Source organism: Limulus polyphemus, unplaced genomic scaffold, assembly GCF_000517525.1.
Source record: "Limulus polyphemus unplaced genomic scaffold, Limulus_polyphemus-2.1.2 Scaffold2732, whole genome shotgun sequence".
Classification (NCBI taxonomy): domain Eukaryota; kingdom Metazoa; phylum Arthropoda; class Merostomata; order Xiphosura; family Limulidae; genus Limulus; species Limulus polyphemus.
The window spans coordinates 124,994-147,670 of NW_013668342.1; the positions used below are offsets into that span (position 1 = coordinate 124,994).

The 22,677-nt window shown below is 33.1% G+C and overlaps 1 protein-coding gene across 3 annotated transcripts in view; it reads right to left on the reverse strand.

Moving 5' to 3' along the window:
- The window catches only part of LOC111087842 (amiloride-sensitive sodium channel subunit alpha-like), a 50,157-nt gene that overhangs the window by 16,452 nt on the left and 11,028 nt on the right, over positions 1-22,677 (reverse strand). The window contains exons 1-4 of one of the 3 annotated variants that reach the window (XM_022395959.1): positions 22,017-22,522; positions 21,058-21,230; positions 17,534-17,632; positions 5,606-5,732 (exon numbers count right to left, since the gene is read on the reverse strand). In XM_022395959.1, coding sequence (XP_022251667.1) covers positions 5,606-5,732; positions 17,534-17,632; positions 21,058-21,210 — 379 coding nt within the window. In that variant the 5' untranslated portion in view covers positions 21,211-21,230; positions 22,017-22,522. Of the gene's footprint in view, positions 1-5,605; positions 5,733-17,533; positions 17,633-21,057; positions 21,231-22,016; positions 22,523-22,677 lie in introns of those variants that run through there. The other 2 variants (XM_022395958.1, XM_022395957.1) reach the window with 2 other exon arrangements.

Sequence of the window (22,677 nt, forward strand, 5' to 3'; positions counted from 1 at the left end):
TTTAGGATCTTCTTTTTAATAAATTCTTGAAAATGTTAAAAAAGAGAGAGAGAGAGAAAGGGGGTCCGAGCGAGGATGTTTACATCGGGGCCTGTGCTGGCTCTCGACGTTCCTGTATATACATATATATATGTACATTTGTGTTATGCAGGCATATGATATGTTTTCTATTTACTTGTTTCACTATAAAATTTCTATAAATTAGTCAAGTTACAATCTCACTTGTGTTTGAATGGAAGCTCACAGTTTCTCTATATCTGACATTACTATATATAACAAAGTCATACGAGGTTTAGTCAGTCTGGAAAGGATCTCAACCAAGACAGTTTGAAAAGAAAGTATTTGTTATCCAGTAAATGCAAACATCTATTTTATAATCACATACATACATACACTGTATTTGTGTTTTAAGTAATAAAGATTTTTTACTGTATTTTTGTAGAGCTGTATACAGTCTTTTCATTTCCTTCTCAGGAACTCAGTTATTTCATAATAAATATCTTGTTTGAATCTTCCATTATTCTGAGGACCTATCTAATCATTCTAAGGCAAAACTGTTTGACCTGAAAATACACATAGTGAATAGGAAGCACTGCAGTGACCACGGGATAGATTTTTGTGGAATTTCTTATTTCTTCTGAAGCAAGTATTGCCCTTTACACCTGCTCCTGTATTATTTAAGTCTGAAAAGGTTTCATTCTTAAGGATATGGTATTTTCCATTACTCAGATGACTTACAACCAAGAGGAAGTGTTTGTCACTGAAGAAAGATGGTTAATTGAGAGGGTTATTGAGATTAAGTAAAGTTCTTTCCTGGATATAGTACTTTTGCTAATATTATGAAGATCCATGAAGCCAATGACTTACAAAGGAGAGCCATCAATGTCTGATGCATCAAAAATTACCATTAACACTCTTCCCCTGATTTTGGTGCAACAGAAGCATGGTGTGGCATCTGGTTAGTCCAAGAACAAATGAGATAGTCTATATAGGACTCAGAGGCTTTTGAAGTCAGACTAACCCAACCACATCACTGATCATAGTCACCTGAAAATGATCAGGGCAGACTGAACACAATGTTGGTAGACAACGTTTACCAATCAGAGGTGTTTCATTTACAGGTGGGATAGTTGGTACAAAATTGTAAAGATTTTGAACCATGGGTAGTGGTGAGCCCCTCTAAGCCAGGATTAATACTGCTAGATCAGGAAGAAGCTTGGTGTCACACAGAGCTCATGGACGAGAAGCTAATGACAACTTTTTGCTGTGTTGCCCTGACTAGGGACCAAATACTTATCAGAAAGACACAGCCCCTGAACGTCCCTGCAATGCTGTACCTGTGAAATCAAGATCATCACAGTTAAGTAATGGTCAGAATACACACAAGAGAAAAGTTTTGGCCATGACCACAGCTCCCCACGAGTGAGGTGAAAAAGATGTTGCCTCCTCCATTTAAGATACAGTGAAAGAATATTTGGACCATTTACTAAAACACTTCAGGTATCCAACTGCATGAAAGATCTGATTTCCAGTGCAAGTTTGTACAAAAACTGGCTTTGAGTCTGGATGGTATGGCCTCAGGCTACACTAAAGCAGTTGAGTGAAACACCACTCTGGGATTGTGAGACAGTCATTACTGAATGAAACCAAAGGTTTCACCCAGTGAGAAAAAGTGCAATCCAACAAGCTAAGAGGTGGAATACTACAGAGAATTTGGCCAAATAAGCATGACCTGTGCTATTGTACATGAAGAAGTTTAACCTGCAATGGCTTTAGCAGATTTTGAGTATACCGTTATTGAAGGGTTACACAGTGAGAGATAATGAAATAGCATCTTGTTGTGATAGATACTACCACCATTACCAAGGCAGTTTCTGTTGTGATGAGGTATAAAGTGGTAACTTTCAACCAATCACAAAAAGGAAGAAGTCTGTAGTGGGTGTACCTCAGAATGTCCCATCTTAGTGAAACATTTTGTCAAGCTCAAATCCAGCTAAAAATTAACCAATCACCCATTATGCCAGTAGTGCAATACTATTACACTGTATGGGAAGGAAATGGTTCATCAGCTAAAGAAGAGCCAACAACAAGTGATGCACCCTGCTCCAGATAAGTCACATCAACCTAATGTACAGAAGTGATGTTTCGCGGTTTGATACAGATGAAAAGTCTACAACAGTCATAATAAAGTCCATGCATGAAATGTACCGTTTTCCTGTCGAAAATACAAGCACCAACAGCTCATAACAGTTATCTGATGGAAGATGGATGAAGTATTATGATAATATCTATTATAGGTGATATATTATACAGCTTCCCACTGGAATAGTCATAGGTAAGGTGAGCAAAATAGAAGTAACCGAGGCTAGTGGTAATGCTATGTTTCCATCCATCAAACTCTTTCCATAACTGAGTAAGCTGTTGCCAACACATCATGGTGGTTGAGGATTATCCAAACAATCTAGACTCACTGCGGTTTTAGTAATTCAGTAACTTTTTGGTTGACTATTCCATTGCATCTGTGGCACCATACATTCAGTTGGGTCAAACAATAGTAACCCAACACCATATAGATATAAGTGATGCATGTCTGATTAAACTGCATGTTTCTCTGGTGCACTAGGGGTGTAACCAGTATTTAGATACAGCAAATGTTAAAGGATGGTCTTATACAGACTTCAGAGAGTACTTTTTCTTTTCCAGTAGTGATTGTCAGAAAGTATGCCCAGGTTCTGTATTAGTTTAGATGGATAACTGTGGTATGTTTACAGGGTTTATTCCATTTTTCTTTTTGTGCATGTTTTAAGTATTATTTTGTGTTCTTTCTTTTGAAGAGGTTCGTTTTCTTGCATAGTCTGCAGATTTTAGTATGCTTTGAATTCTTTTTGTGTTGCATATATAGTGTAACAAGTTTATTTTGTATTCTGATTTAGTTTTAGAAAGGTCATTTTATTTAAGATTTTTATTTTGTAATATATTACAGTTGTAATTACATTATCCATATTAGAGGGCTCATTTCTTATACACATTGTATTTGAGTGTTTTATTGATTTTTCTTGTGCTTTGTTAATTTGATTTCTCATCATAATTATTTCATCGCTAAAAGGTTAATAAATATTTGCTGTTTTTGATTATTTAAGAGTTTGCACTGTGTTCTACATTAAAATGTAATTTAGAATTTTTCTATTCTTTTGAATTTTAGTTAAATTGTATGTTATTCTTAGAGATTTTCAGGGTTTATTACATTTTTTATTATGATCTTTATTAAAGGGCTTTCATTATGTGTTGCAAATGTATATTTGATGAACAATTTTAATAATCTATTATATAGTAAAGTTGAATATCGTCAGCACCTATGTACAATGGCACTTCAATGTAATTATTATGTGGTATACTATTATTAATTAGCATTTTTCAATTGTGACACTATCACATTCTTTGTTAAATGGTTATGGTGTCTGTGTTGCACATAACTGTTCACAGGGTGAGAGAAAATTACATTACTTTTTGACTAACACAAGTATACAGATGTTATAGGTTTTAAATTTTAACTTTAGATGTTGGCTTGAGAACATGCCAAAAGTAAAGAAGGGATGTATATACACATACTATGCATTTTCTACATTTCTGTTTTAATATAAAAATTTTAGAAATTAGTCAGCTATTTCAGGTATGTGCAATTATCATATAACATATGGTCAAGAAAGACACTAAATTGCTTTCACTCAAGCTACTTTTTTTCTTTGTCATACCCTTGAGATAACACCAGGTTTGCACATGGGCAGTATGGCTGCAATACTTGTGCACAAGTTTAGAAAAGATTAGAAGATATCCTGAGGTTACAACCTCCCTTATGTTTGAATAAGATTGACCATTCACATGGATAGTGCTAGTTGCTTTTGACAAATCAAATGTTACCATTTCACTAATCAATTTATGGTAGTCAGTCTGGAACAGAAACTCAACCAAGACAGTGTGGAGAGAAAGCGACTATCTGTCATATCAAGCTAGTACACACACACACTGTTTTTACTTGCTAGATATGACAGATGGTCACTGTGTTGATGAATAATAAAGAATGTTGATTGTAATTTTATCCAATTTTGTCCAGACCCTTCATTTCTTTTTCATGAATTCTGTTACAGAGAACCAAGAATTACTACCTAAAAATATCACTTAGAATCTCCCCTTGTTATGTAAACCTATTTTGTTGCTCTAAGGTACATCAGATCAAGTTGAAGATAACATATTTTCATGTCATAGTAACATTTAAATTTGTCTTTCATGTGACAAATTTGAAGGATATTGTTTTGTTGAGTGATTTACATTTTATTCATTATTTTTTGTTATGTTTTGCATTTGATCAACACTTATTATACAGCTATGTAATGTTTTGAGTATACATCTTTCCCCTAACCTCATAAAAAATGAGAAAACTGTTTAGTCTAGCTTGTCAATAGTGTCATGATTAGTCTGTACTCAAAACACATGGTGAATGAATAACAAATTATTTTGTAAGATATTATGGATTGAATGTGTTTATATAGTTTTCTGGCATTGTTGTTGTGTGATCTTTTGAAAGAGCAGCTTGTAAACATTACCAACTCTTGGGCTACTCTTTTACCAACAAATAGTGGGATTAAGTGTCACATTATAATGCCTCCACAGCTGAAAGGGCAAAAATGTTTGGTGATGGGGATTCAAACCTGCAATCCACAGGGTGCAAGTTGGATGTCCTAACCACAAGTTGCATGCTCTTTATATAAACAAATACTATACACAATTTTATAGACTTAATTTTATATTTTATTTAAGTACAGTATCATGAGCTAGCTAAGTTAGAAGTATTTAATGACCAACATAACTTCTCTATATGTCTTTAAATACATAGTTTTATATATATCTTTTATTTTGCATTAATATAATTTGCAACTGAAGATCATTAAAAACAATTACTATAAATCTTAAATTTCATTATAAATAGTACTTAATTAACTGTCTTTTACTGTGACATGTGTTAAACAAATTAAACACATAATTTTAATGTTTTCTGGACATTAATATTTCAAATTCCTATGAGTATACAATTAATAGCTTGAAGTATGTTAGGATTCAATATAAAGAAAATGAACTTAATGCTTCATTGTAAAGTATATAAGACATAAATAATAAAAACATATATAACTGATGCAACACCTTATGGGGATCACTGCAAATGCAAGATAAATTTTTACTTTGTTCCATGAAATGATTTATAGCAAATACATTTTATATTAACTAGAATATTAGTTTTTAGAAAAGCAGACAAAAATATCTCCCATTAAAAGTAGTATTTATAAAGGTATACAGTTTTTGAATAAGTTGAACAAGATCCATTTCTCTTCAAGTAGATGTTCATATTATCTTTCTGCAAAGTTCATTTTACTTTTTGAAAAGTTATCAAAAATTAAATATGTTTATTTAAATAACTGTTTAATATAATTATTGATATAACTGTATCATTCCCTGTTCCCTATACATAATGAATATATAATATATATATTTAAAACAACATTCTCAAATAATTTGTTAAATAAAATATAGAATTATCAAACGTATAAAATACCTCCTTCTTCCACAGACTGCTGACAGCGACGAACTGGTCCAGGTAATTCATATAAATAAGGATAGTCATCATACATACAACCACACATCTCAAAAGTTAAGTTGGCAACACACTCCGTGAAACAGGTCTAGAACATAAAAAAAAAGTTATGATAGAAAGGAAATTGCACACATAAAGACATGGCAGACTGCAGAAAGTAAAGTTATGATAAAATGAAGATTTTGAAAATAGGTGATTATAGTAGCTTTCATTTTCTTTCAACATAAAAGTATTTAGGTTAGATTTGAATTTTCTGCAAAGCTACACAATAGCTATCTACACTAGCTGTCCATAATTTAGCAGTGATAGACCAGAGGGAAGGTAGCTAGTTAACACTACCCATTACCAACTCTTGGGCTACTTTTTTACCAATGAATAGTAGGATTGGCCATCACATTATGATGCCCCATGGCTGAAAGGGCGAGCATTTTTGATGATGGGGATTTAAACCTGTGACTCTCAGATTACAAGTCAAGCACCCTAACCACCAGGCCTAAAAGTATTTGACTGAGTTATAATCAGATGTTAACTCTACAATGCATATCCTTAACTTTGTAGTAATAACCAGATGGAATTCAGGCAGTATAAAATACTGAGTGTAAAATAAAACTAATATCTGAATGTTTACAACAGTGGTAATAATATTCAAGTTTATAGTATTTACTGTAAATTTGTGGTGATCAAATATAAATCTTGTCATATTTAGTAGCCTAGACAATCACCTAACTCAAATTACTAATTAGTTAATTTTTTATCACTGCACACATACTAAATAGTTTATATTCTACATTTTGCCTGCTGATCTGCAGCCTATTGCTGATATAACAGTTTATAAAACCTGAATGTCTCCTCCATAATTCTTACTTTTTGTCACTTCATTATATTGGAATATGCATTCACAAAGCATGTTCAATAGGATCTTTTAACTCCCCATAGGGTGTTTTGACATTTACAGTGAACTAACTGCAAATATTATTGCTTCTGAATACTGTTCTGACTTTAGGCTATTTGCATATCCTCTGTATGCTTTCAGAGAGAACTGTGATATAGAAGAATATAGCTGTGTGTTTATAATTTTCTTCATGATTATTTTTTATGTTTATTTATTTTATTTTGTTTTATCAAGTGTTCATGGTATCCATTGTTATGTAGGGTTGTAGTGATGTATTTTTCTTCCTTTTTCTTAGTATCTCTGTGTGAAATTTGTTCTTTCTGGAGTCTATGTAACTTGTGAACTTTGTTTTTACATTGATGGGGCAATTTGATTTATCTTCAAAATATTTAACAGTATTTGTGAGTTCCTGTAAACCCTGTGATATATGAGTTATGTGTCTTTGTAACTATCATGTCAAGGAATGGGAATTTATTATCTTCCTCTGTTTCCTCTGTGTATTGTAAATCGAAGTGTTGTCTAGTTGTGGAGGTTTTGAAATATTAAAAGTTCCACAAAAGTTTGTTTGTGGAATTTTGTGCAAACTCCCCGGGAGCCATCTACTTTTGAAGTGATAAACTAGAGGGAGTGCAGCTAGTCAACACCATTCATTGCCAATAGTGGTATTATCATTTAGGTGGATGTGGAAGGCTATTTTTATTTCTCTATTTCTTATATATGGTTTTTAACTCACTATCTAAGTACTGTTTCAAGTTATCATACAGTCTTTCCTGGCATTATAACCCACACACAGACACACTTAGCTGAAAGGACAAGCATGCTAAATGATAGGTTTCCATCTGAAACCCAGCAGATTGCAAGTCAAGTGCCGTAACCAACAGAGTATGCCAGGTCCTATTCCACAAAGCAAACATTATCTATCATTGTGCAGGTTTGGTGTATTACTTAGTAAATATAATGACTAGATGAGTCTTTATAACAATAATGAATTAATATATTTCTTTAATAATTTTTTTGCCACAGGCTACATTCAATGATAGGCCTAACTTCATAAACATTTCAAAATAAATTTTCAAACTAATGCTATACCTAACTCACAAATTAACTTACTTGTAGTACCTCCTGACAAATCTAATTTATGTATGCCTAACTTACTTGCAATAATCACTCACTAACTGATCGACAGCAAACTGACTCACTGTCTAGTGTAAGTATTGTCAGAACTTATAATATAATTCTTCGATAATTGTCAGAATAAAAAGGCTTTTATTTATACTTATTAATAGTATAAATATATATATACTGTGTTGTTTTTGGGCTTATGATTCTTCTTCAGTAGATGTCTGTGACATGTTAGCGATAAATTCAATGAAGAATAAACAGCATGTACTTCATTTGTTTTCAAAATTATATATATATATTCAGAAAAAGTTAAACGTACGTACAACAAATTCTTCACACTATAGAGACTACAGGCATATCATAAAAGTCCACTTAGGCCTATTAAATACTTCAGAATTTCAGTTTACAAGCCAAACTATCTTCTCTATTACTATCACACTAGTATTCTGTGTGTGATTCACTTACAAGTTACAGTTGTGGCACAAGTTAACATAATCGTTTGGTCTTCTTTCTTCTAAAGATCCTCTGTCCCTTTTGTCAAAGTGCACTCAGGCTGATTCAATTATTTTCAATCCATGCTTTGATAGCATCAATTATTTTTCTTAACTTCTTTTTTACTATCACTTCTACAGAAGTTAACTTTTCCTTTTGTAACATTACTTTCTTCTGCTATTATCGGTATGCTGTTTCCGCTTGTTTCACTCTGTTTATATCTTTATCACTTCTATATTCTCGACGTTAATGTATTGCATGGGACATTCGATAGTCTCAACATCAATGAATTATTAACAAAACTTCCTACAATGTCTGTCTTTAACTCTTATTATAACGAAACTAAACAATAATTGTTTGTTTTGAATTTTGCGCAAAGCTACACGAGGGCTATCTGCACTAGCCATCCCTAATTTGGCAGTGTAAGAGTAGAGGGAAGGCAGCTAGTCATCACCACATACAGCCAACTTTTGTGCTACTCTTTTACCAACGAATAGTGGGATTGACCATCACATTATAATGTCCCCATGGCTGAAAGGGCAAGCATGTTTGGTGGGACGAGGATTCGAACCTGCAACCATCAGATTGTGAGTCAAGTGCCCTAACCACCTGGCCATGCAGGGCCCTAAACAATAATAAAATATTCACTCACAAAAAGAAATTAATTAATTATATCTAAACTGTCTTTTATATCATGACAATGATTAACTCACTCAGTCTGATATTTACAGGCAGTCTAGTTTTCTTTATGTTTCATTACTCTTCTGGATTCTAGAGAGGCCTAAACATTCATGAAAGTGTCTAGATGTTGTATAATTTTAATGCTGGTAAGACTTTCATTATAGTGGCATTATAAGGCCTTACAATTCCTGCTACAAGAGTTAAGCAAGGGTCAGGAATGGCTATATGTTTTACTGAAAAGGATCAATGATTTGGTTTACAGAATCCAGAAACATAGGCAATCCAAGCCAAAGATCATAACACCATGATTGTCTTTTGAAGTATGTTGGTGGGAAAATGGCCAATTGATAGCTTCTGACAGGGATCTGCAAGCTGAAAAATCAATCTATTGTATAACTGCAGTGTCCTGTCAAGACCATTTCCAGAGGATCACCAAGGATAGAGCTGCCAATGGGTACACTCACTCAATCATCTACCATGAGTTCTCTTTCAATGACAATAACAGAATAAAAACTCATTGCATCTGAATACATAACCTTCCGAAGAGAAAACCAAAAGTTAAATTTTTTTCTTAATTGAAAATTTATTTCCAATAGACACCTCCATACACAGAGCTATTTTCCTCTTGAGGTCGCAGTTTGATAATGTTGATGCATCATCTTTTTTCATATTTAACAGTGAGAATAGTAGGACTAGGGGACACAAATATATATTTTGGCAAGATAGGAGTCATCTTCAACTAAGACAGTTTCATTTTTCTAACAGGGTGGTTGGCCTTTTGAATGGGTTGCCTTCAGATGTTGTAGAGGCAGTAAATTGAAGAGAGTTTAATAAAAAGCTTTATAAGCTGGTTTTGACCTGTAGAAACTGATAGTTGAGGAGGTGTTCACACACGGTATGGTCTTAATGAGCCCCAACCTCATTATGCTCATTGGCTGTCTGAAGGCTTTGGCATGCGAATAATTGTCCTAGGAACACATTTCAGGCCTTTTGCCTCTTTTATTCCTATACATAAGCAAAGAGTATACCCTGGATGTGGTCTCCAACAGGTGTGCCCCTATGTAGCCCCTGCCATTGGGCATTACACTACATGGACTTCCTTTAGATGCTTTCAAAAGGAAGCTTATTTAGGTAATTGTTGAACTGGTCCCTCTTCCATTTCATCATGGGATTTTAACTCTCTGAGTATGAAGGTGAGTGACCATTTCAAAAGTTAACATTTTTCTTAATTGAAAATGTATTTCCAATAGATACTCACCTCTGTTCATGTTCCCACCAATCTTCTCCACTTCTTGGTGCACCTTTCTTTATTGCCTCGTCAAAGAATGGGGATTTTTGCAAGGAGTTATTTTGCACTCCTATTGATGGAGGGCTTAGTTGCATGAAAAATTATAATGCAGTAACACAGATTTTTATGTTTTTACATGAATTTTAGGTGGGAGTTTTTATAAGGTTGTTGGCATGCAAGTCATTCAGGCAAGTGTCTTTTTACAATCTTAAACACCCGAATCAGATCCCCCTAACTCTCCTTTTTTCAAGAGAAAACAATTTGAGAAATTTCAGCTTCTCCTCATATGACAACCCCCCCTCCCAGGCACCATTCTAGTAACCCTTCTCTGAACCCTTTCCAACAATTCAAAGTCTTTCCTAAAGTAAGGAGCCCAAGACTGAACATAATATTCTAAATGTGGCCTAACCAGTGACCTGTGCAATGAAATTATAGTCTCTTTAAACTTGTATTCAATATTTCTGTAGATACAACCTAAAATCCTATTTGCCTTACTACTAGCAACAGCACACTGCTTGGATGGCTTTAGAGACAGATCCACTATTACACCAAGATCCCTTTCCTTCATAACACTATTAAGGTTATTCCCATCCAAATTATACATATAATTAAAATTATAATAACCAACATGCATTATCTTGTATTTATTATAATTAAAATTCATCTGCCATTTATTTGTCCTACTCGAGTACTAAATGATTTAAATCCTTCTGTAAATCAGCAGCATCCTCTTCACAGCTAACAACACCCAAGACCATAATATCATCTGAAAATGTAAGTAATTTATTGACTATTCTTTCATCTATGTCATTGATGTAAATCAAAAAGAGTAAAGGTCCTAAGACTGATTCCTGTGGTACCCCACTTGTGACATTAATCCAGTTTGACTGAACTCCATTTGTAACAACCCTCTACTTTCTTCCATCCAGCCACTCTTATATCCAATTTGCTAACTTATCCCTCACACCTATAGAGCTAATTTTTTTACAAGCCTTTTATGTGGCACCTTGTAAAATGCTTTATAAAAATCCAGATACACCAAATCTACATCCTTACCCTCATCTACATAAGCAGTAACCTTTTCAAAGAATGTTAAAATACTTGTAAGGCAAGATTTTCCCTTAGTGAAACCATGTTGAGTATCCAGTAAAGTTCTAAACTTTGTTAAATGACTTTGCAAAGCATCTTTTAACAGACTTCCAAAACTTTTCTCATCCTGATGTAAGACTAATGGGTCTATAGTTACTGGGACAAAATTTATCCCCTCCCTTGAAAAAAGGGATTACATTAGCTAACTTCCAATCTGCCCACTATTCAAGGACTGACAAGAAATAGTAGTAAGTGGCTCACATATCCAATCTTTAACCTCCTTCTTCAAATCCCTTGGGGAAATATTATTTGGCCCAGGAGCCTTATCTCTTTTTAAACTTCTCAATATTATCTTAACCAGCTCAGAATTAATGCATTCATCTTGTTTGATCTTTTTTCCATCTTTCAGCTGTTCAAGATGTGGAATACTGCTTAAATCTTTATTAGTAAAACCAAAGAAAAAAGCAAAATTTAATAACCCAGCCATCTCATTATTATAAGATATGAGACTTTCTTTATATCCCTTAGGGTCCTACCCCTATTCTAACATTTTGTTTACCCTTAATTGATTTAAAGAAATCCTTACTGTTAAATTTTTACATTTTCAGCCAACCTTTTTTCATTACAACCTTTTTGATGTCCTAATTTCCTGTTTTACCAACTTTTTTGATCTTCTATATTCTTCTAAGTCTCCTGTCATAACAGTCATTTTTAATTTCTTAAATTTATGATGCTTTTCTTTAATTTCATGTGGTTTTTTACTTGCAGCCACCCTTTTCGTTCTATAAGGAATATGTTTACCTTGAATATTTAAAACATTTTCACATCTGATCAGTGTCTCCAAATAACTCAGCTGCCCATTTCACAACAGATAATTCTTGTTGCATCCCTTAAAATTTGCTTTTTTGAAATTTGTAACCAAAATATTATTATTCCTTACCTCCATATGCAGCAAAACATCGAACCTAATAGAGCAATGATCACTCGCACCCAGATTTTCCCCAATTTCCACCCTCACAATTATTTATATATTTGAAATTAACAATAAGTCTAAAATAGCATTGCTTCTAGTAGGTTACTTGACTAATTGGTGAAGAAAGCTATCCTGAACGGTTTCTAAAAACCTTTCTCCCTCATGGTTTGACTAGCTTTTCTCAATCTATAGTATATGCTTGAACTTAAAATCACCCATAATTATGACTTCATTAACAGCTGAAATCTTAACCTCATTGTAAAGTTTCTCACTAATTTCATCAGTATCATTTGGAGATCTGTAACAAATCCCCACTAAAAGCCTTTTTCCTTTATATCCACTGATAGAAACCCAAATAGATCCAATATCTTTGCTCTATCTTCGATATCCTCAACTTCAACAGGATGTAACTCACATTTTGCATATAAAGCCACTCCTCCTCCTCTCTATCCCTAATAAATAGCCTGTAACCCTGTATTTCAAAGAAATTTCTGTCACCAAAATCATCTACGTTTAACCATGTTTCAGTTATTCCCATTATATCAACATCCTCCATTTCTACCAGTGCTCTAAAGTCAGTCATCTATTTTATTTTCGATGACAAGGAACCCACTTTGAGACTAATAATGGCTGAAGATGGCTTGAATGGGTAATGAAGAAAAACTTTAATATAACAGCAAATGTACAACGTTTCAACATGGTTTTGTCATCATCAGGTGACATATGGGTAATATATTTTCTGAAAAGGCATAATCAACTTGCAAATATAAAAGTTATACATATGTATGGAGTTTTTGCCCCCCCCCACCTCCTATGCCTATGGGCTGTACACCAATTCATATTGTAGCATATCAGTGATAGTACATCCATAACTGAAATGTGTAAAATAAAAAGTGACACCTTTCAAAACATTATTTGTATCTTATGCATATATGCTAGTTATCTGAAGTAATGAAACTGAACACAAAATAAAAACTAATAGGCACATTCTAATGAGATGTTGTACCAAAACAGTTAAATGAAGAACAAGCTTCAGACTGGAGAGACTGTTTGATAACAAAGTTCCAGATTAGACTGACTGACTGATGACAAAATTCCAGTCTGACTAAATCCAAGGTTCCTTATTATACAAGAAATCTTGCATTTGCCCAGAGAAACATGCACTAACAAAATGATTGGTCATTCGCATTACAATGTATAAGGGTCCATAGACTCTAAACATCACCTACACAGCCATCAGAGACAAGACACTGCTGCTTTACATGACAAGTCATATTAAGTAATGTTTCCGTGATTAGAAACACATCTAGTTCAGAGATCAACAAAGGTAACAAGATCAACTTAATGGTTTTATGTGAAACCTGTAAACATTCTGAACAAAGAATGAATTCAGAATAACATTATAACACCACAAGAAGACTGAAACACATCATACAACACAACAGTAATAACGTTTCACAATGAACCAACACTGATCTGTGCATTACTATAGATTTGTATCTTCCGTTAGTTTAGCCTAAAAGCTTTATTACTTATCCACATAAAAATATGTTATTTTCCAAATATTGTATTAAAATAAAATAATTTGAAATGTGCTGCTAAAATGATTACAAAGAAAAAAGGCTAGAGTAGACCACTCTTTACCTGATATTATTTAGAGACTTTTTAGCAATTTTTTGTTTTTATTTTATTGTTACGACAGCGGAAGTCATGCAACGCGGGGAGCATGCGCACTGGAGTTTCTAGAAGGATCGTGACTTAGCGGGCAACCTCAAGAATGTCCCAGCATTTTTAGTATATAAGCCAGACATAGAGTGAAGAGAAATAATTGAGTCAAGCAAGCAGTAGGCTCCATAAGTAAAGTGTGTGAATCGCTGTGAATTATAGGGTGTGCTTATAAAAGTAGTTAAGTTTAAAGTGACTGTGGGAATTAAGTGTATTACAAAGTTTGTAACGAGAAAGAAGAAACCCGTTTTAATTAAGAAAGGACTTGTATCGCTGAAGTTTCTCGGAAAGAATTTTTACGGGAAATTATCAAACAAGCAGATACATAACATTATTATCACTATTTGTTTTCTAGGCTTTGTTAACTTTTAATACCATTGTAACATGATCTATTGTTTATATAATGTCAAATCCGGTACATATAATAATAAGAAATTAATGTACTTCTTCAATAAAGGTTTGCCACAGCTAAATTCATTTATAGGCCTATTTTCACACACATAAACTTTTCAACATAAATTTCAAAATGAATATATTCAAGACTAATTCACTATCAACTTAATTATGGAATTACATGACTAATTAATAGAGTAACTGAATAGTAGAGTAGATGCGATAACTCTCACTTCAAATACAGAATGAATAACATTTTTTCCATTGAACTGAATATTACACTGCTTACTCAAACTTTACTTCACTAACCTCTCATTCACTGATAACTCATACTTGCAATGTACCATTAAATATGCATACTCCACAAACTTTCTAGAAGATTGCATCATCATCCTCATTAGCTTCCTACAGTAAATGTCTAAATTAAGAAGTAAAAATCTGGCTTACAACACTGTCACCTTCCTTGATTCTGAAGTCCCTTGAACAGTCCTAACACACAAATATAACAGTACACTAAACCATACATTCAACAAGTATTTTTGGTGGGTTTCTTCTCTGATGGATACGATATGCAGATGGAGGGTGACCTATTGTCCCTTATCGTCATGTGCTGTCTCCTGCTTATGGAAATTGTTTCAACACGGATGCTGGACTCTTCAGCAGGTTGACTTTCCACAAGAAAATTCTACCCTGAAATTACACATGACCAGCATAGTTCCAAAGATGAACATGACAGCTGACCTTTAGTTTGTACTTTTGAATTCTGCAAACTACATCATTGATTCTGTCAGTATGACATATTGTCCTTCCCAAAACGTGCTTTACTTTGTAGTTCATCCTTTCTTGTTGTAGGGATTACACAGCCGTATCATGTCAGCTTAACCGAAACTTGTCTTATCAACATCTTGAAGACTTTTCATTTGATCACAAGTTAATTTAAGTCTTTCCTTGGTAAATTCATATATAATTCAATGATTCTTCAGACCCATGAAAGCTCTTCTAACCATCAATCCTCCAAGCTATGCTGGAGTGTTTGGTTTCACTACGTACCAGTCATTAGGTGAAGATTTATTCCCAATAACCTTTGGTTTGAGTATTTCACTTCTTGATGATACAATTACTATTCTCTCTTTCATCACTGAAAGTTCATCCTCTAGTGTAATAATTTTTATGTAGTGTAGAGGGATTTCCTGTTCATTGATTGTGAAACTATTTGAAGCGAGCCTAACCTTGCATCCATGTCTGCACAAAGTTAGTTCCCAACATGCACTCTTCTTTGATGTCAATCAACTACACAGCACGAGATGTATAGAAGTTTTCTCCAGTAAGGGTGCCTTCCAGCTTCCTCTTGTTGAAATTGATTTCATTTTCTTTCTTCACCTCTGGAAGCAATTTTCCATTTTTTATTATACAACTGAATCATACACTTTTAACCATAGAACAGATGTCAAACAACACACTGCAAGATTTTCCTTTAACAAACCTATGAACTTGGGATGGTCTTCAAATTATAAACTTCTCATTGTATTTAGGGCAGATGGGGGATTTCCAGTTGAGCTTTGTCCAAAAACCAGTTAATTCCTGTTTTCTTGATCTCTTGTTAGATCATTGCTGTTCCATTTTTTTCTTTAATCTTGTTGGGTTCTCTCTCTTTATGGCCAAAGAGCAGCTGTTGATTCTTTGTAGTCTCAGCTGTAATGGCCATGTTTCCCAAAATTATTACACTTCCCTCTTTCTAATGTTCTTTGGGAAAGGTTCTTATTTCATAAGGGATTTTACCTTGAAGAATATGTCCTTTCAAGTTACCCTTGAAATATCTATTGCCTTGTTGTTTATTTCATCCATTTCGTGTTACAGATTGTCTAAGTAATACTTTCAGTTCTTCTAGACTATCATCAGAGGGAGTTGAATTTATAACTCTACTCAATTTTATGATCTTGTAACTTTTAGATGGTGCTTTTAGTTGCTTATTTGCAACATTAATTAACTCAAGTTCCATCATCAACTTGACAGTTTCCTTTAAAGTTGTACACTATGCTTCAATCTAATTCTCATATCCTCATCTGCTATGACATCTATAAATTTTTCATTTGCCAATGAATCCATCATTTCAAATGGAGCATCCATGCAAGATAGTCGGGCACGACTCTAAATATTCCAAAAGTTTGGCTAAGAACTTATCTTTTTTTCACAGCCTACTTTAAAACGTTGCGCTGAATAATTCCTTCTGGTATATAACTCTGAATCAGTTGGATAAAACAGCTACCAATGTTTGACAACTGTTATTGCTTGGCTTGAAGGTTATGCAATGCTGCTAAAGCTAGTACCTTTAAATGAAAAGCATAATGAGTAATGAGTAGCTTTTTGTTCATCATTCCACCCATTCAATCAGGAAATGATTTCAAACTGTGTCTGATATCCCATGGTACTTTCCCATTATAGTTCAATGATTTGTCAATTGGACAATATTTAGAACTGGCAAGCTAAATTCTGGACCTAGATTTGGTAGTAACATGGCTGAATTAGTGTAGAAAGATTTACCACATGGAACAGCAGTAGTGGTAATATGTGTAAACTAAATAATCTTGATAGTTTTAGGTCTAGTCAATATTTTTCTAATGCTCCTGTCAACATGAATCTTAATTTGGACTCAAGTTGTAGAGTTTAATATAGGCCTTACAGTATTTATAGTTTTTAAAAGGTATAGGTCATACACTCAATATAATTCAGTAGTCTCGATCTTCTCCCATCCTATATGATACTGACATGAGATTGAGCAACTTGTTATCTTCCTTATGTAATAATTTGGTTTCATTGACTTTATGATGTGCATTTTCAAATGAAGAGAAAAAATAGAAAGTAGGTGTTCAGTGGTAAACGTATACATTACTGGATTAGTGGAAGTAGGTTCATGTATTATCATTTGTGCTTTACCATGCAATTACTAATGTTCTGAGGTATAACTAACATATATAAATTGAGATAATACAATAAACTTTAAGTTAATGTTTAAATCTAGGAAAAACTAAGAGTCTAATGATACAGTGAGATGCATTTTCTTCAAATACTGAAAGAAACAGTATATAAAATATCTATACTCTACTTTCACATGGATGAAATTATTTTGTTATTTTGTTAAACAGGTGCTTTGTACTGAAATTCCTTTAAATTTTACTGGTAAACTTAAAACTTAAAGATTTGATATTTACATAAGACTTATACATCATGTCTTACCTGTTGTGTTAGTAAGCCACCCCGAAAAGGTGCCTTTCCCATTTCATCATAGTCAGTACAGTTAGTGACATAGGGGGGTGGTAACATGTGTGAGATACTCTGTGAAACAGAAACACTTTGATTAAATGAGGTACAAGTCTAAAATGGTGGATTTAGTTGCTGGATTAAATTTTAATCTTTAAATAAGTTTACTTCTTTATTAAACATTTATGTTAAGATATATGCCAAATATTTTTTTTATCTAAACAAATAAAACATTTATCTACACATTACTGCATAACAAGACTACTGTTTTTTACTGAACTGTATATACATTCATTTAATTAACTTATTTTTATAATTAAATATACTGATAGTCTCCAACAAAAGACCTTTGGGCCACATCAGGCACTCAAAAGCCTGGATTTGTAGCTCACACTATAGGCACCAATTTTTAACTTTCCTGAGGGGCTCCAAGTTAGCGTTGCAACTTGACTCTTTAATTCTGAAACATATTGAGATATGATAAATTTTTTAAACTTGCCTCCAACTTTGAATTAATTAATACATAAATCAAGAAGTAAGCTATCACTAGGTTACTTTATTATAGATATTATACTTTTCTTCAGGAGCTAATCCCCACAATCCCTTCATTAAGAGAGGAAAACGTCCTGTGCCCCAAGTACTTAGCACTTGTGGCCAACACTATGATCAGATATTGCAAAGCTAAGCAAAATTGGAATTGAGTAATGATTTATTCCCGATTAGGATCAGGCACAGCCTTTAGTTTTATGGTCAGCCTGAAGTTTCCCAATGTGGAAACTAACTTGGGGCCACTGCTTTACTTACACACATAAATTAAATATGTATAGTGTAATAAAAAAATATTACCTTCTGTAACTATTTATACTTACTTAGATACACTAAAGTGAGTATGCTAATGTTACTTACTAAAGATATTAATATAATCAAAAACATCCTTCAGTTTCTGCAGTAAAATTACCAGAACTGTACTTGTTACATTAATTATCAATATTTTGCATTTTATTTGAATAAACATCTCCATATTTATATTTCCAATTCAAAGTACAACAAAAAATTTGCTAATGGAGAAAACTCAAGTGATTTGGGGTAATCTGATGGTGCCAATTTCAAAAATGTAGTCAGAATTTGCCCATTGCCTATAGATTGAGTTGTTGTATTATCCCAATATTTTATCAGACTATGTGAAATACCATGCAATTAACTCAGCTCAATAAATTTATGCTGTGAAATTAAGTTTACTTGGACAGTTTAATGTGTAAATGATGTACATTTTTGATAATTTCAAACATTGAGTGTACTGGTGTAAAATTTCAATTATACTGTTCATATATGCTATTTGTTCTCGATATAATTGCACCACTTTTGCTTCATTCCCATGCTCAACTGTTTAGCTGGGGAATCACAAAACTCTCACATGCTCAATTTGCTAGAACATTTGAGAAGTCCCTCAACTGAAGATAACAGGGGTGGATTAAGTAGCCTCTCTCTCATTTGCCTCTCACTCACTCAGTTGGTCACTTCACATCAGTCCAGTCAAAACAAAGTCTGCAATATAATCAAATTCTGCAAAACTTGGCTTTTTTTTATATTTTAAACTCTAGTTCTGTAAACATAAATTCTTTTATATTTTTTGGAAAATGATTTGAAATGCCGACTGCTTCCAGTTCAAGTAAAATCTGAAAGTTCAAAAATCACCCTAACAGTTTCTGCTACATTTGTGGAAAATATATTACAGTTTCATGAAGGAAAAACATCACAAATAAAATAAAGGTAGCTTACTACCACTATTTTTGGTGTAAAATTGATGACCAAAAAAAAAACATTGGGCTCTACATTTGTGTTGTACTGTTTGCACATCTGGCTTGACACAGTGGCTGAATAAAAAGAGCAAGTATGCTATTTGTATTTCCCATGATATGGTGTGAGCCAAAAGATAATCTAACTAACTGTGCATGACAAATGCTTCTAGATATTCAGGTAAAACTAAACACTACATTAAATATCCAGATATTGCACCTGCAATGAAACCAGTACCTCATGGGGATATATCTTCCAGTCCCACATTCACCAGTGAATGGGAAGCAGAAGAGTTATCATGCAAAGAAGACAAGGAATCATATTCATTTTCTTCATTTATTAATTCTACTCCTGTAGTACCTCAACTTAAACTGTCTCACAAGAAGAGCTAGATTATCTGATTCATGACTTGTCTCTATCAAAACAGAATGGGGAACTTCTTGGCTCTCTTTTACAGCAATGGTATTTATTAGCTTCAGGAACAAGAGTTTTGATTTACCAAAGTCATCGTCAAAGTCTTGCTTCTCACTACAGCATGTAAGATATTTTATGTTTCTGTACAAATGTTGGTGCACTAATGGAAAAACTAGGTACTGAACATCATCCTCAATAATGGTGAATTTTTATTGACCCATCTAAAGTTAGTATGAAAGCTGTATTATTGCACAATTTGAAAACTAAGCCATCAATTTCTGATGCTCATGCTGTGAACATGATAGACGTTTTTCAAAGCATGCAGACTATACATTCTTAAATGCAACTTTCAATGAACAAATAAAGTTATTAAAGAAAAGTTATTTTTATGATATATAAGAATATTTTGAATAAGTCAATCATAACTTGAAAATTAGAGGTGATCAGTAATTGTCAACATGATTTTTAAAATTAGCATAATCAAATTACTCAGAAACAGTTGCATTTTTTCTAGTAGCAGAGAACATCATTATATTTACTTTGATATGAATTAGCAGCAACATCATCACTGAAGTTTATTTACTTAGCTATAATTTAGCAGCAACAATATCATTGAAGTTTATTTACTTCGATATAATTTAGCAGCAACAATATCATTTAAGTTTATTTACTTAGATATAAATCAGCAGCAACAATATCATTGAAGTTTATTTACTTAGATATAATTTAGCAGCAACAATATCATTGAATTTTATTTACTTAGATATAAATTAGCAGCAACAATATCAAAAAAGTGTACTTTCTTTGTTGTAATCAAGCTCATATGATAGAATTAATTTTTTAATGTAGTATAGCAGCAACAATATTGTTAAGAGTGTATGTATTTGAATGTAGCTGGCTAGAGACACTAGCAGTAATGACCTATGTTGTTCAAAATGTAGTATAATGAACAAATACTGATGTTCATACACCTGTCTTACAGTGAATCAGCACTAAAAGCTGAGTTTCGATACCCCTTTCAATTGCTTTGTGGTTAACAACAAACAACTCGAACATCTAAAAAACTGTTAATACAAAAAAACAAACTTTAAATTACTTTCTCGCTTTATTTGTTTGAAGTTATGCACAAAGCTACACAATGGGCTATCTGTGCTCTGCCCACCACGGGTATCGAAACCTGGTTTCTAGCGTTGTAAGTCCACGGACATACCGCTGTGCCACTGGGGGGGCAGCTTTATTTGTTAGTGCAAGATTATTAAATTTCCGAGTTGTGTGCCATTATTACTCACCTCAGATACAGAAAAAGTATGTTCTTTCCCAACGTCGAAAGAGTACACGTCATTGTTAATATCAGGAACTGAAGCTGGGGAACTAAATGCAATAACTGCTTCATTCTTCAGAGGAAAACTAACATTTGGGTCCATATACAAGAAGAAAAACATTTGAATGGTATTGGAGTCAACTAGGAAGAAACGAAACTACTGATTACAAAGCATTAACTTTACAAACGAAAACAATCATTAATTCTTTCAATGAAATTAGCATATATATGTCATGTTTGAATATACTGGTAGTTGTTTCCACAGTAAGTCAAATTATTGTAGTAACATTGTTCTTTCACTGGTAGGTTATTTTTAAATTACCTCGTATAAATATTTCAGTGGCCAGTCCACCTAATTATGATACATTACTTTATTTCCTTCATTTATGTTTCTACATACTTAAAATTTTAAATACCTGACTATTTTCATAATTTTTCTGTGGGCCAACTTAGATTAAAAATGATGTTAACTAAAGTAAATATCATCAACTTACTTTTACAAAGTAACTGTGATAGCTAACACACTCACTGATTCAACTCTCAATTTTGAAAATCACTCAACACTTGAAAGCTATCTTGTATTTATAATCTAGCACCAATATACTAGACAAAAGAAAAAAAATTGACATTACATCCTTAGAACTTACTGGGAGTACTATGCCTTAATACTCAGTGTTTCTCAACTGGTGAACGGCAAAGCAATTTGAGTTGGATTTCAAAAATGCTTGAGGTTAGATAATATTGTTATAAATGTTGCAAAAGAGTAAAAGTATAATGCAAACTAAATGATACCTTATAAAATGCTACCTATAAATTAACAAACATTTTAATAAATGGTCAGAGAACTTGCACTGAATGTATTGTTAAAATTACAGCATATTTTATATAGATAATGGTAGGGTGGAAGATGCATATCAGTTGACTTACTGTGAAAGCAACATGACTGGAAACATTGCCTGCAGTGTGCTCTACATTATGCATCATGTGTCACCCATTTTCAAGACCATTAACCCAACACAGCAACTATGAAACAACATTGCCATATGTATCACACTTCTAAAATTTTCTGAGATTGGCTGCAGAAAGTTTCTTGAAATTTGGGTTGGATGTGTAGTTTAAAAAAAATTGAGAATAACTGTCAACTAACAAATTACATCATCACATCTACAGCTTACAACAATGCCCCTTTTTAATTTTATTGTGAAGTCTCTGGAAAATCCAACCATCTTAGATTATTATTTTACACACATTTTATACCTTGTTCTTACTAAAATTTCAAAACAAAACAAATACACTTAAATGGCAATTATTACATTTCCCATGTGGGAAATGATTTTTTGATTGTCAGCATTCATTTAGCTGCAATCTTAAAATGGAAAGTAATGTAGGAGTTAAAATCATAAATAATATTCAACCTTAAACTGGTACACAATTAAAAACATTTTATTTAGGCTTATCTATGGCCTTCAAAACGTTGACGACTCTACATGTTGAAGGCCATATATAGGCTCAAATAAAATGTTTTTAATTGTGTACCAGTTTAAGGTTGAATATTATTTATGATTTTAACTCCTACATTACTTTCCAT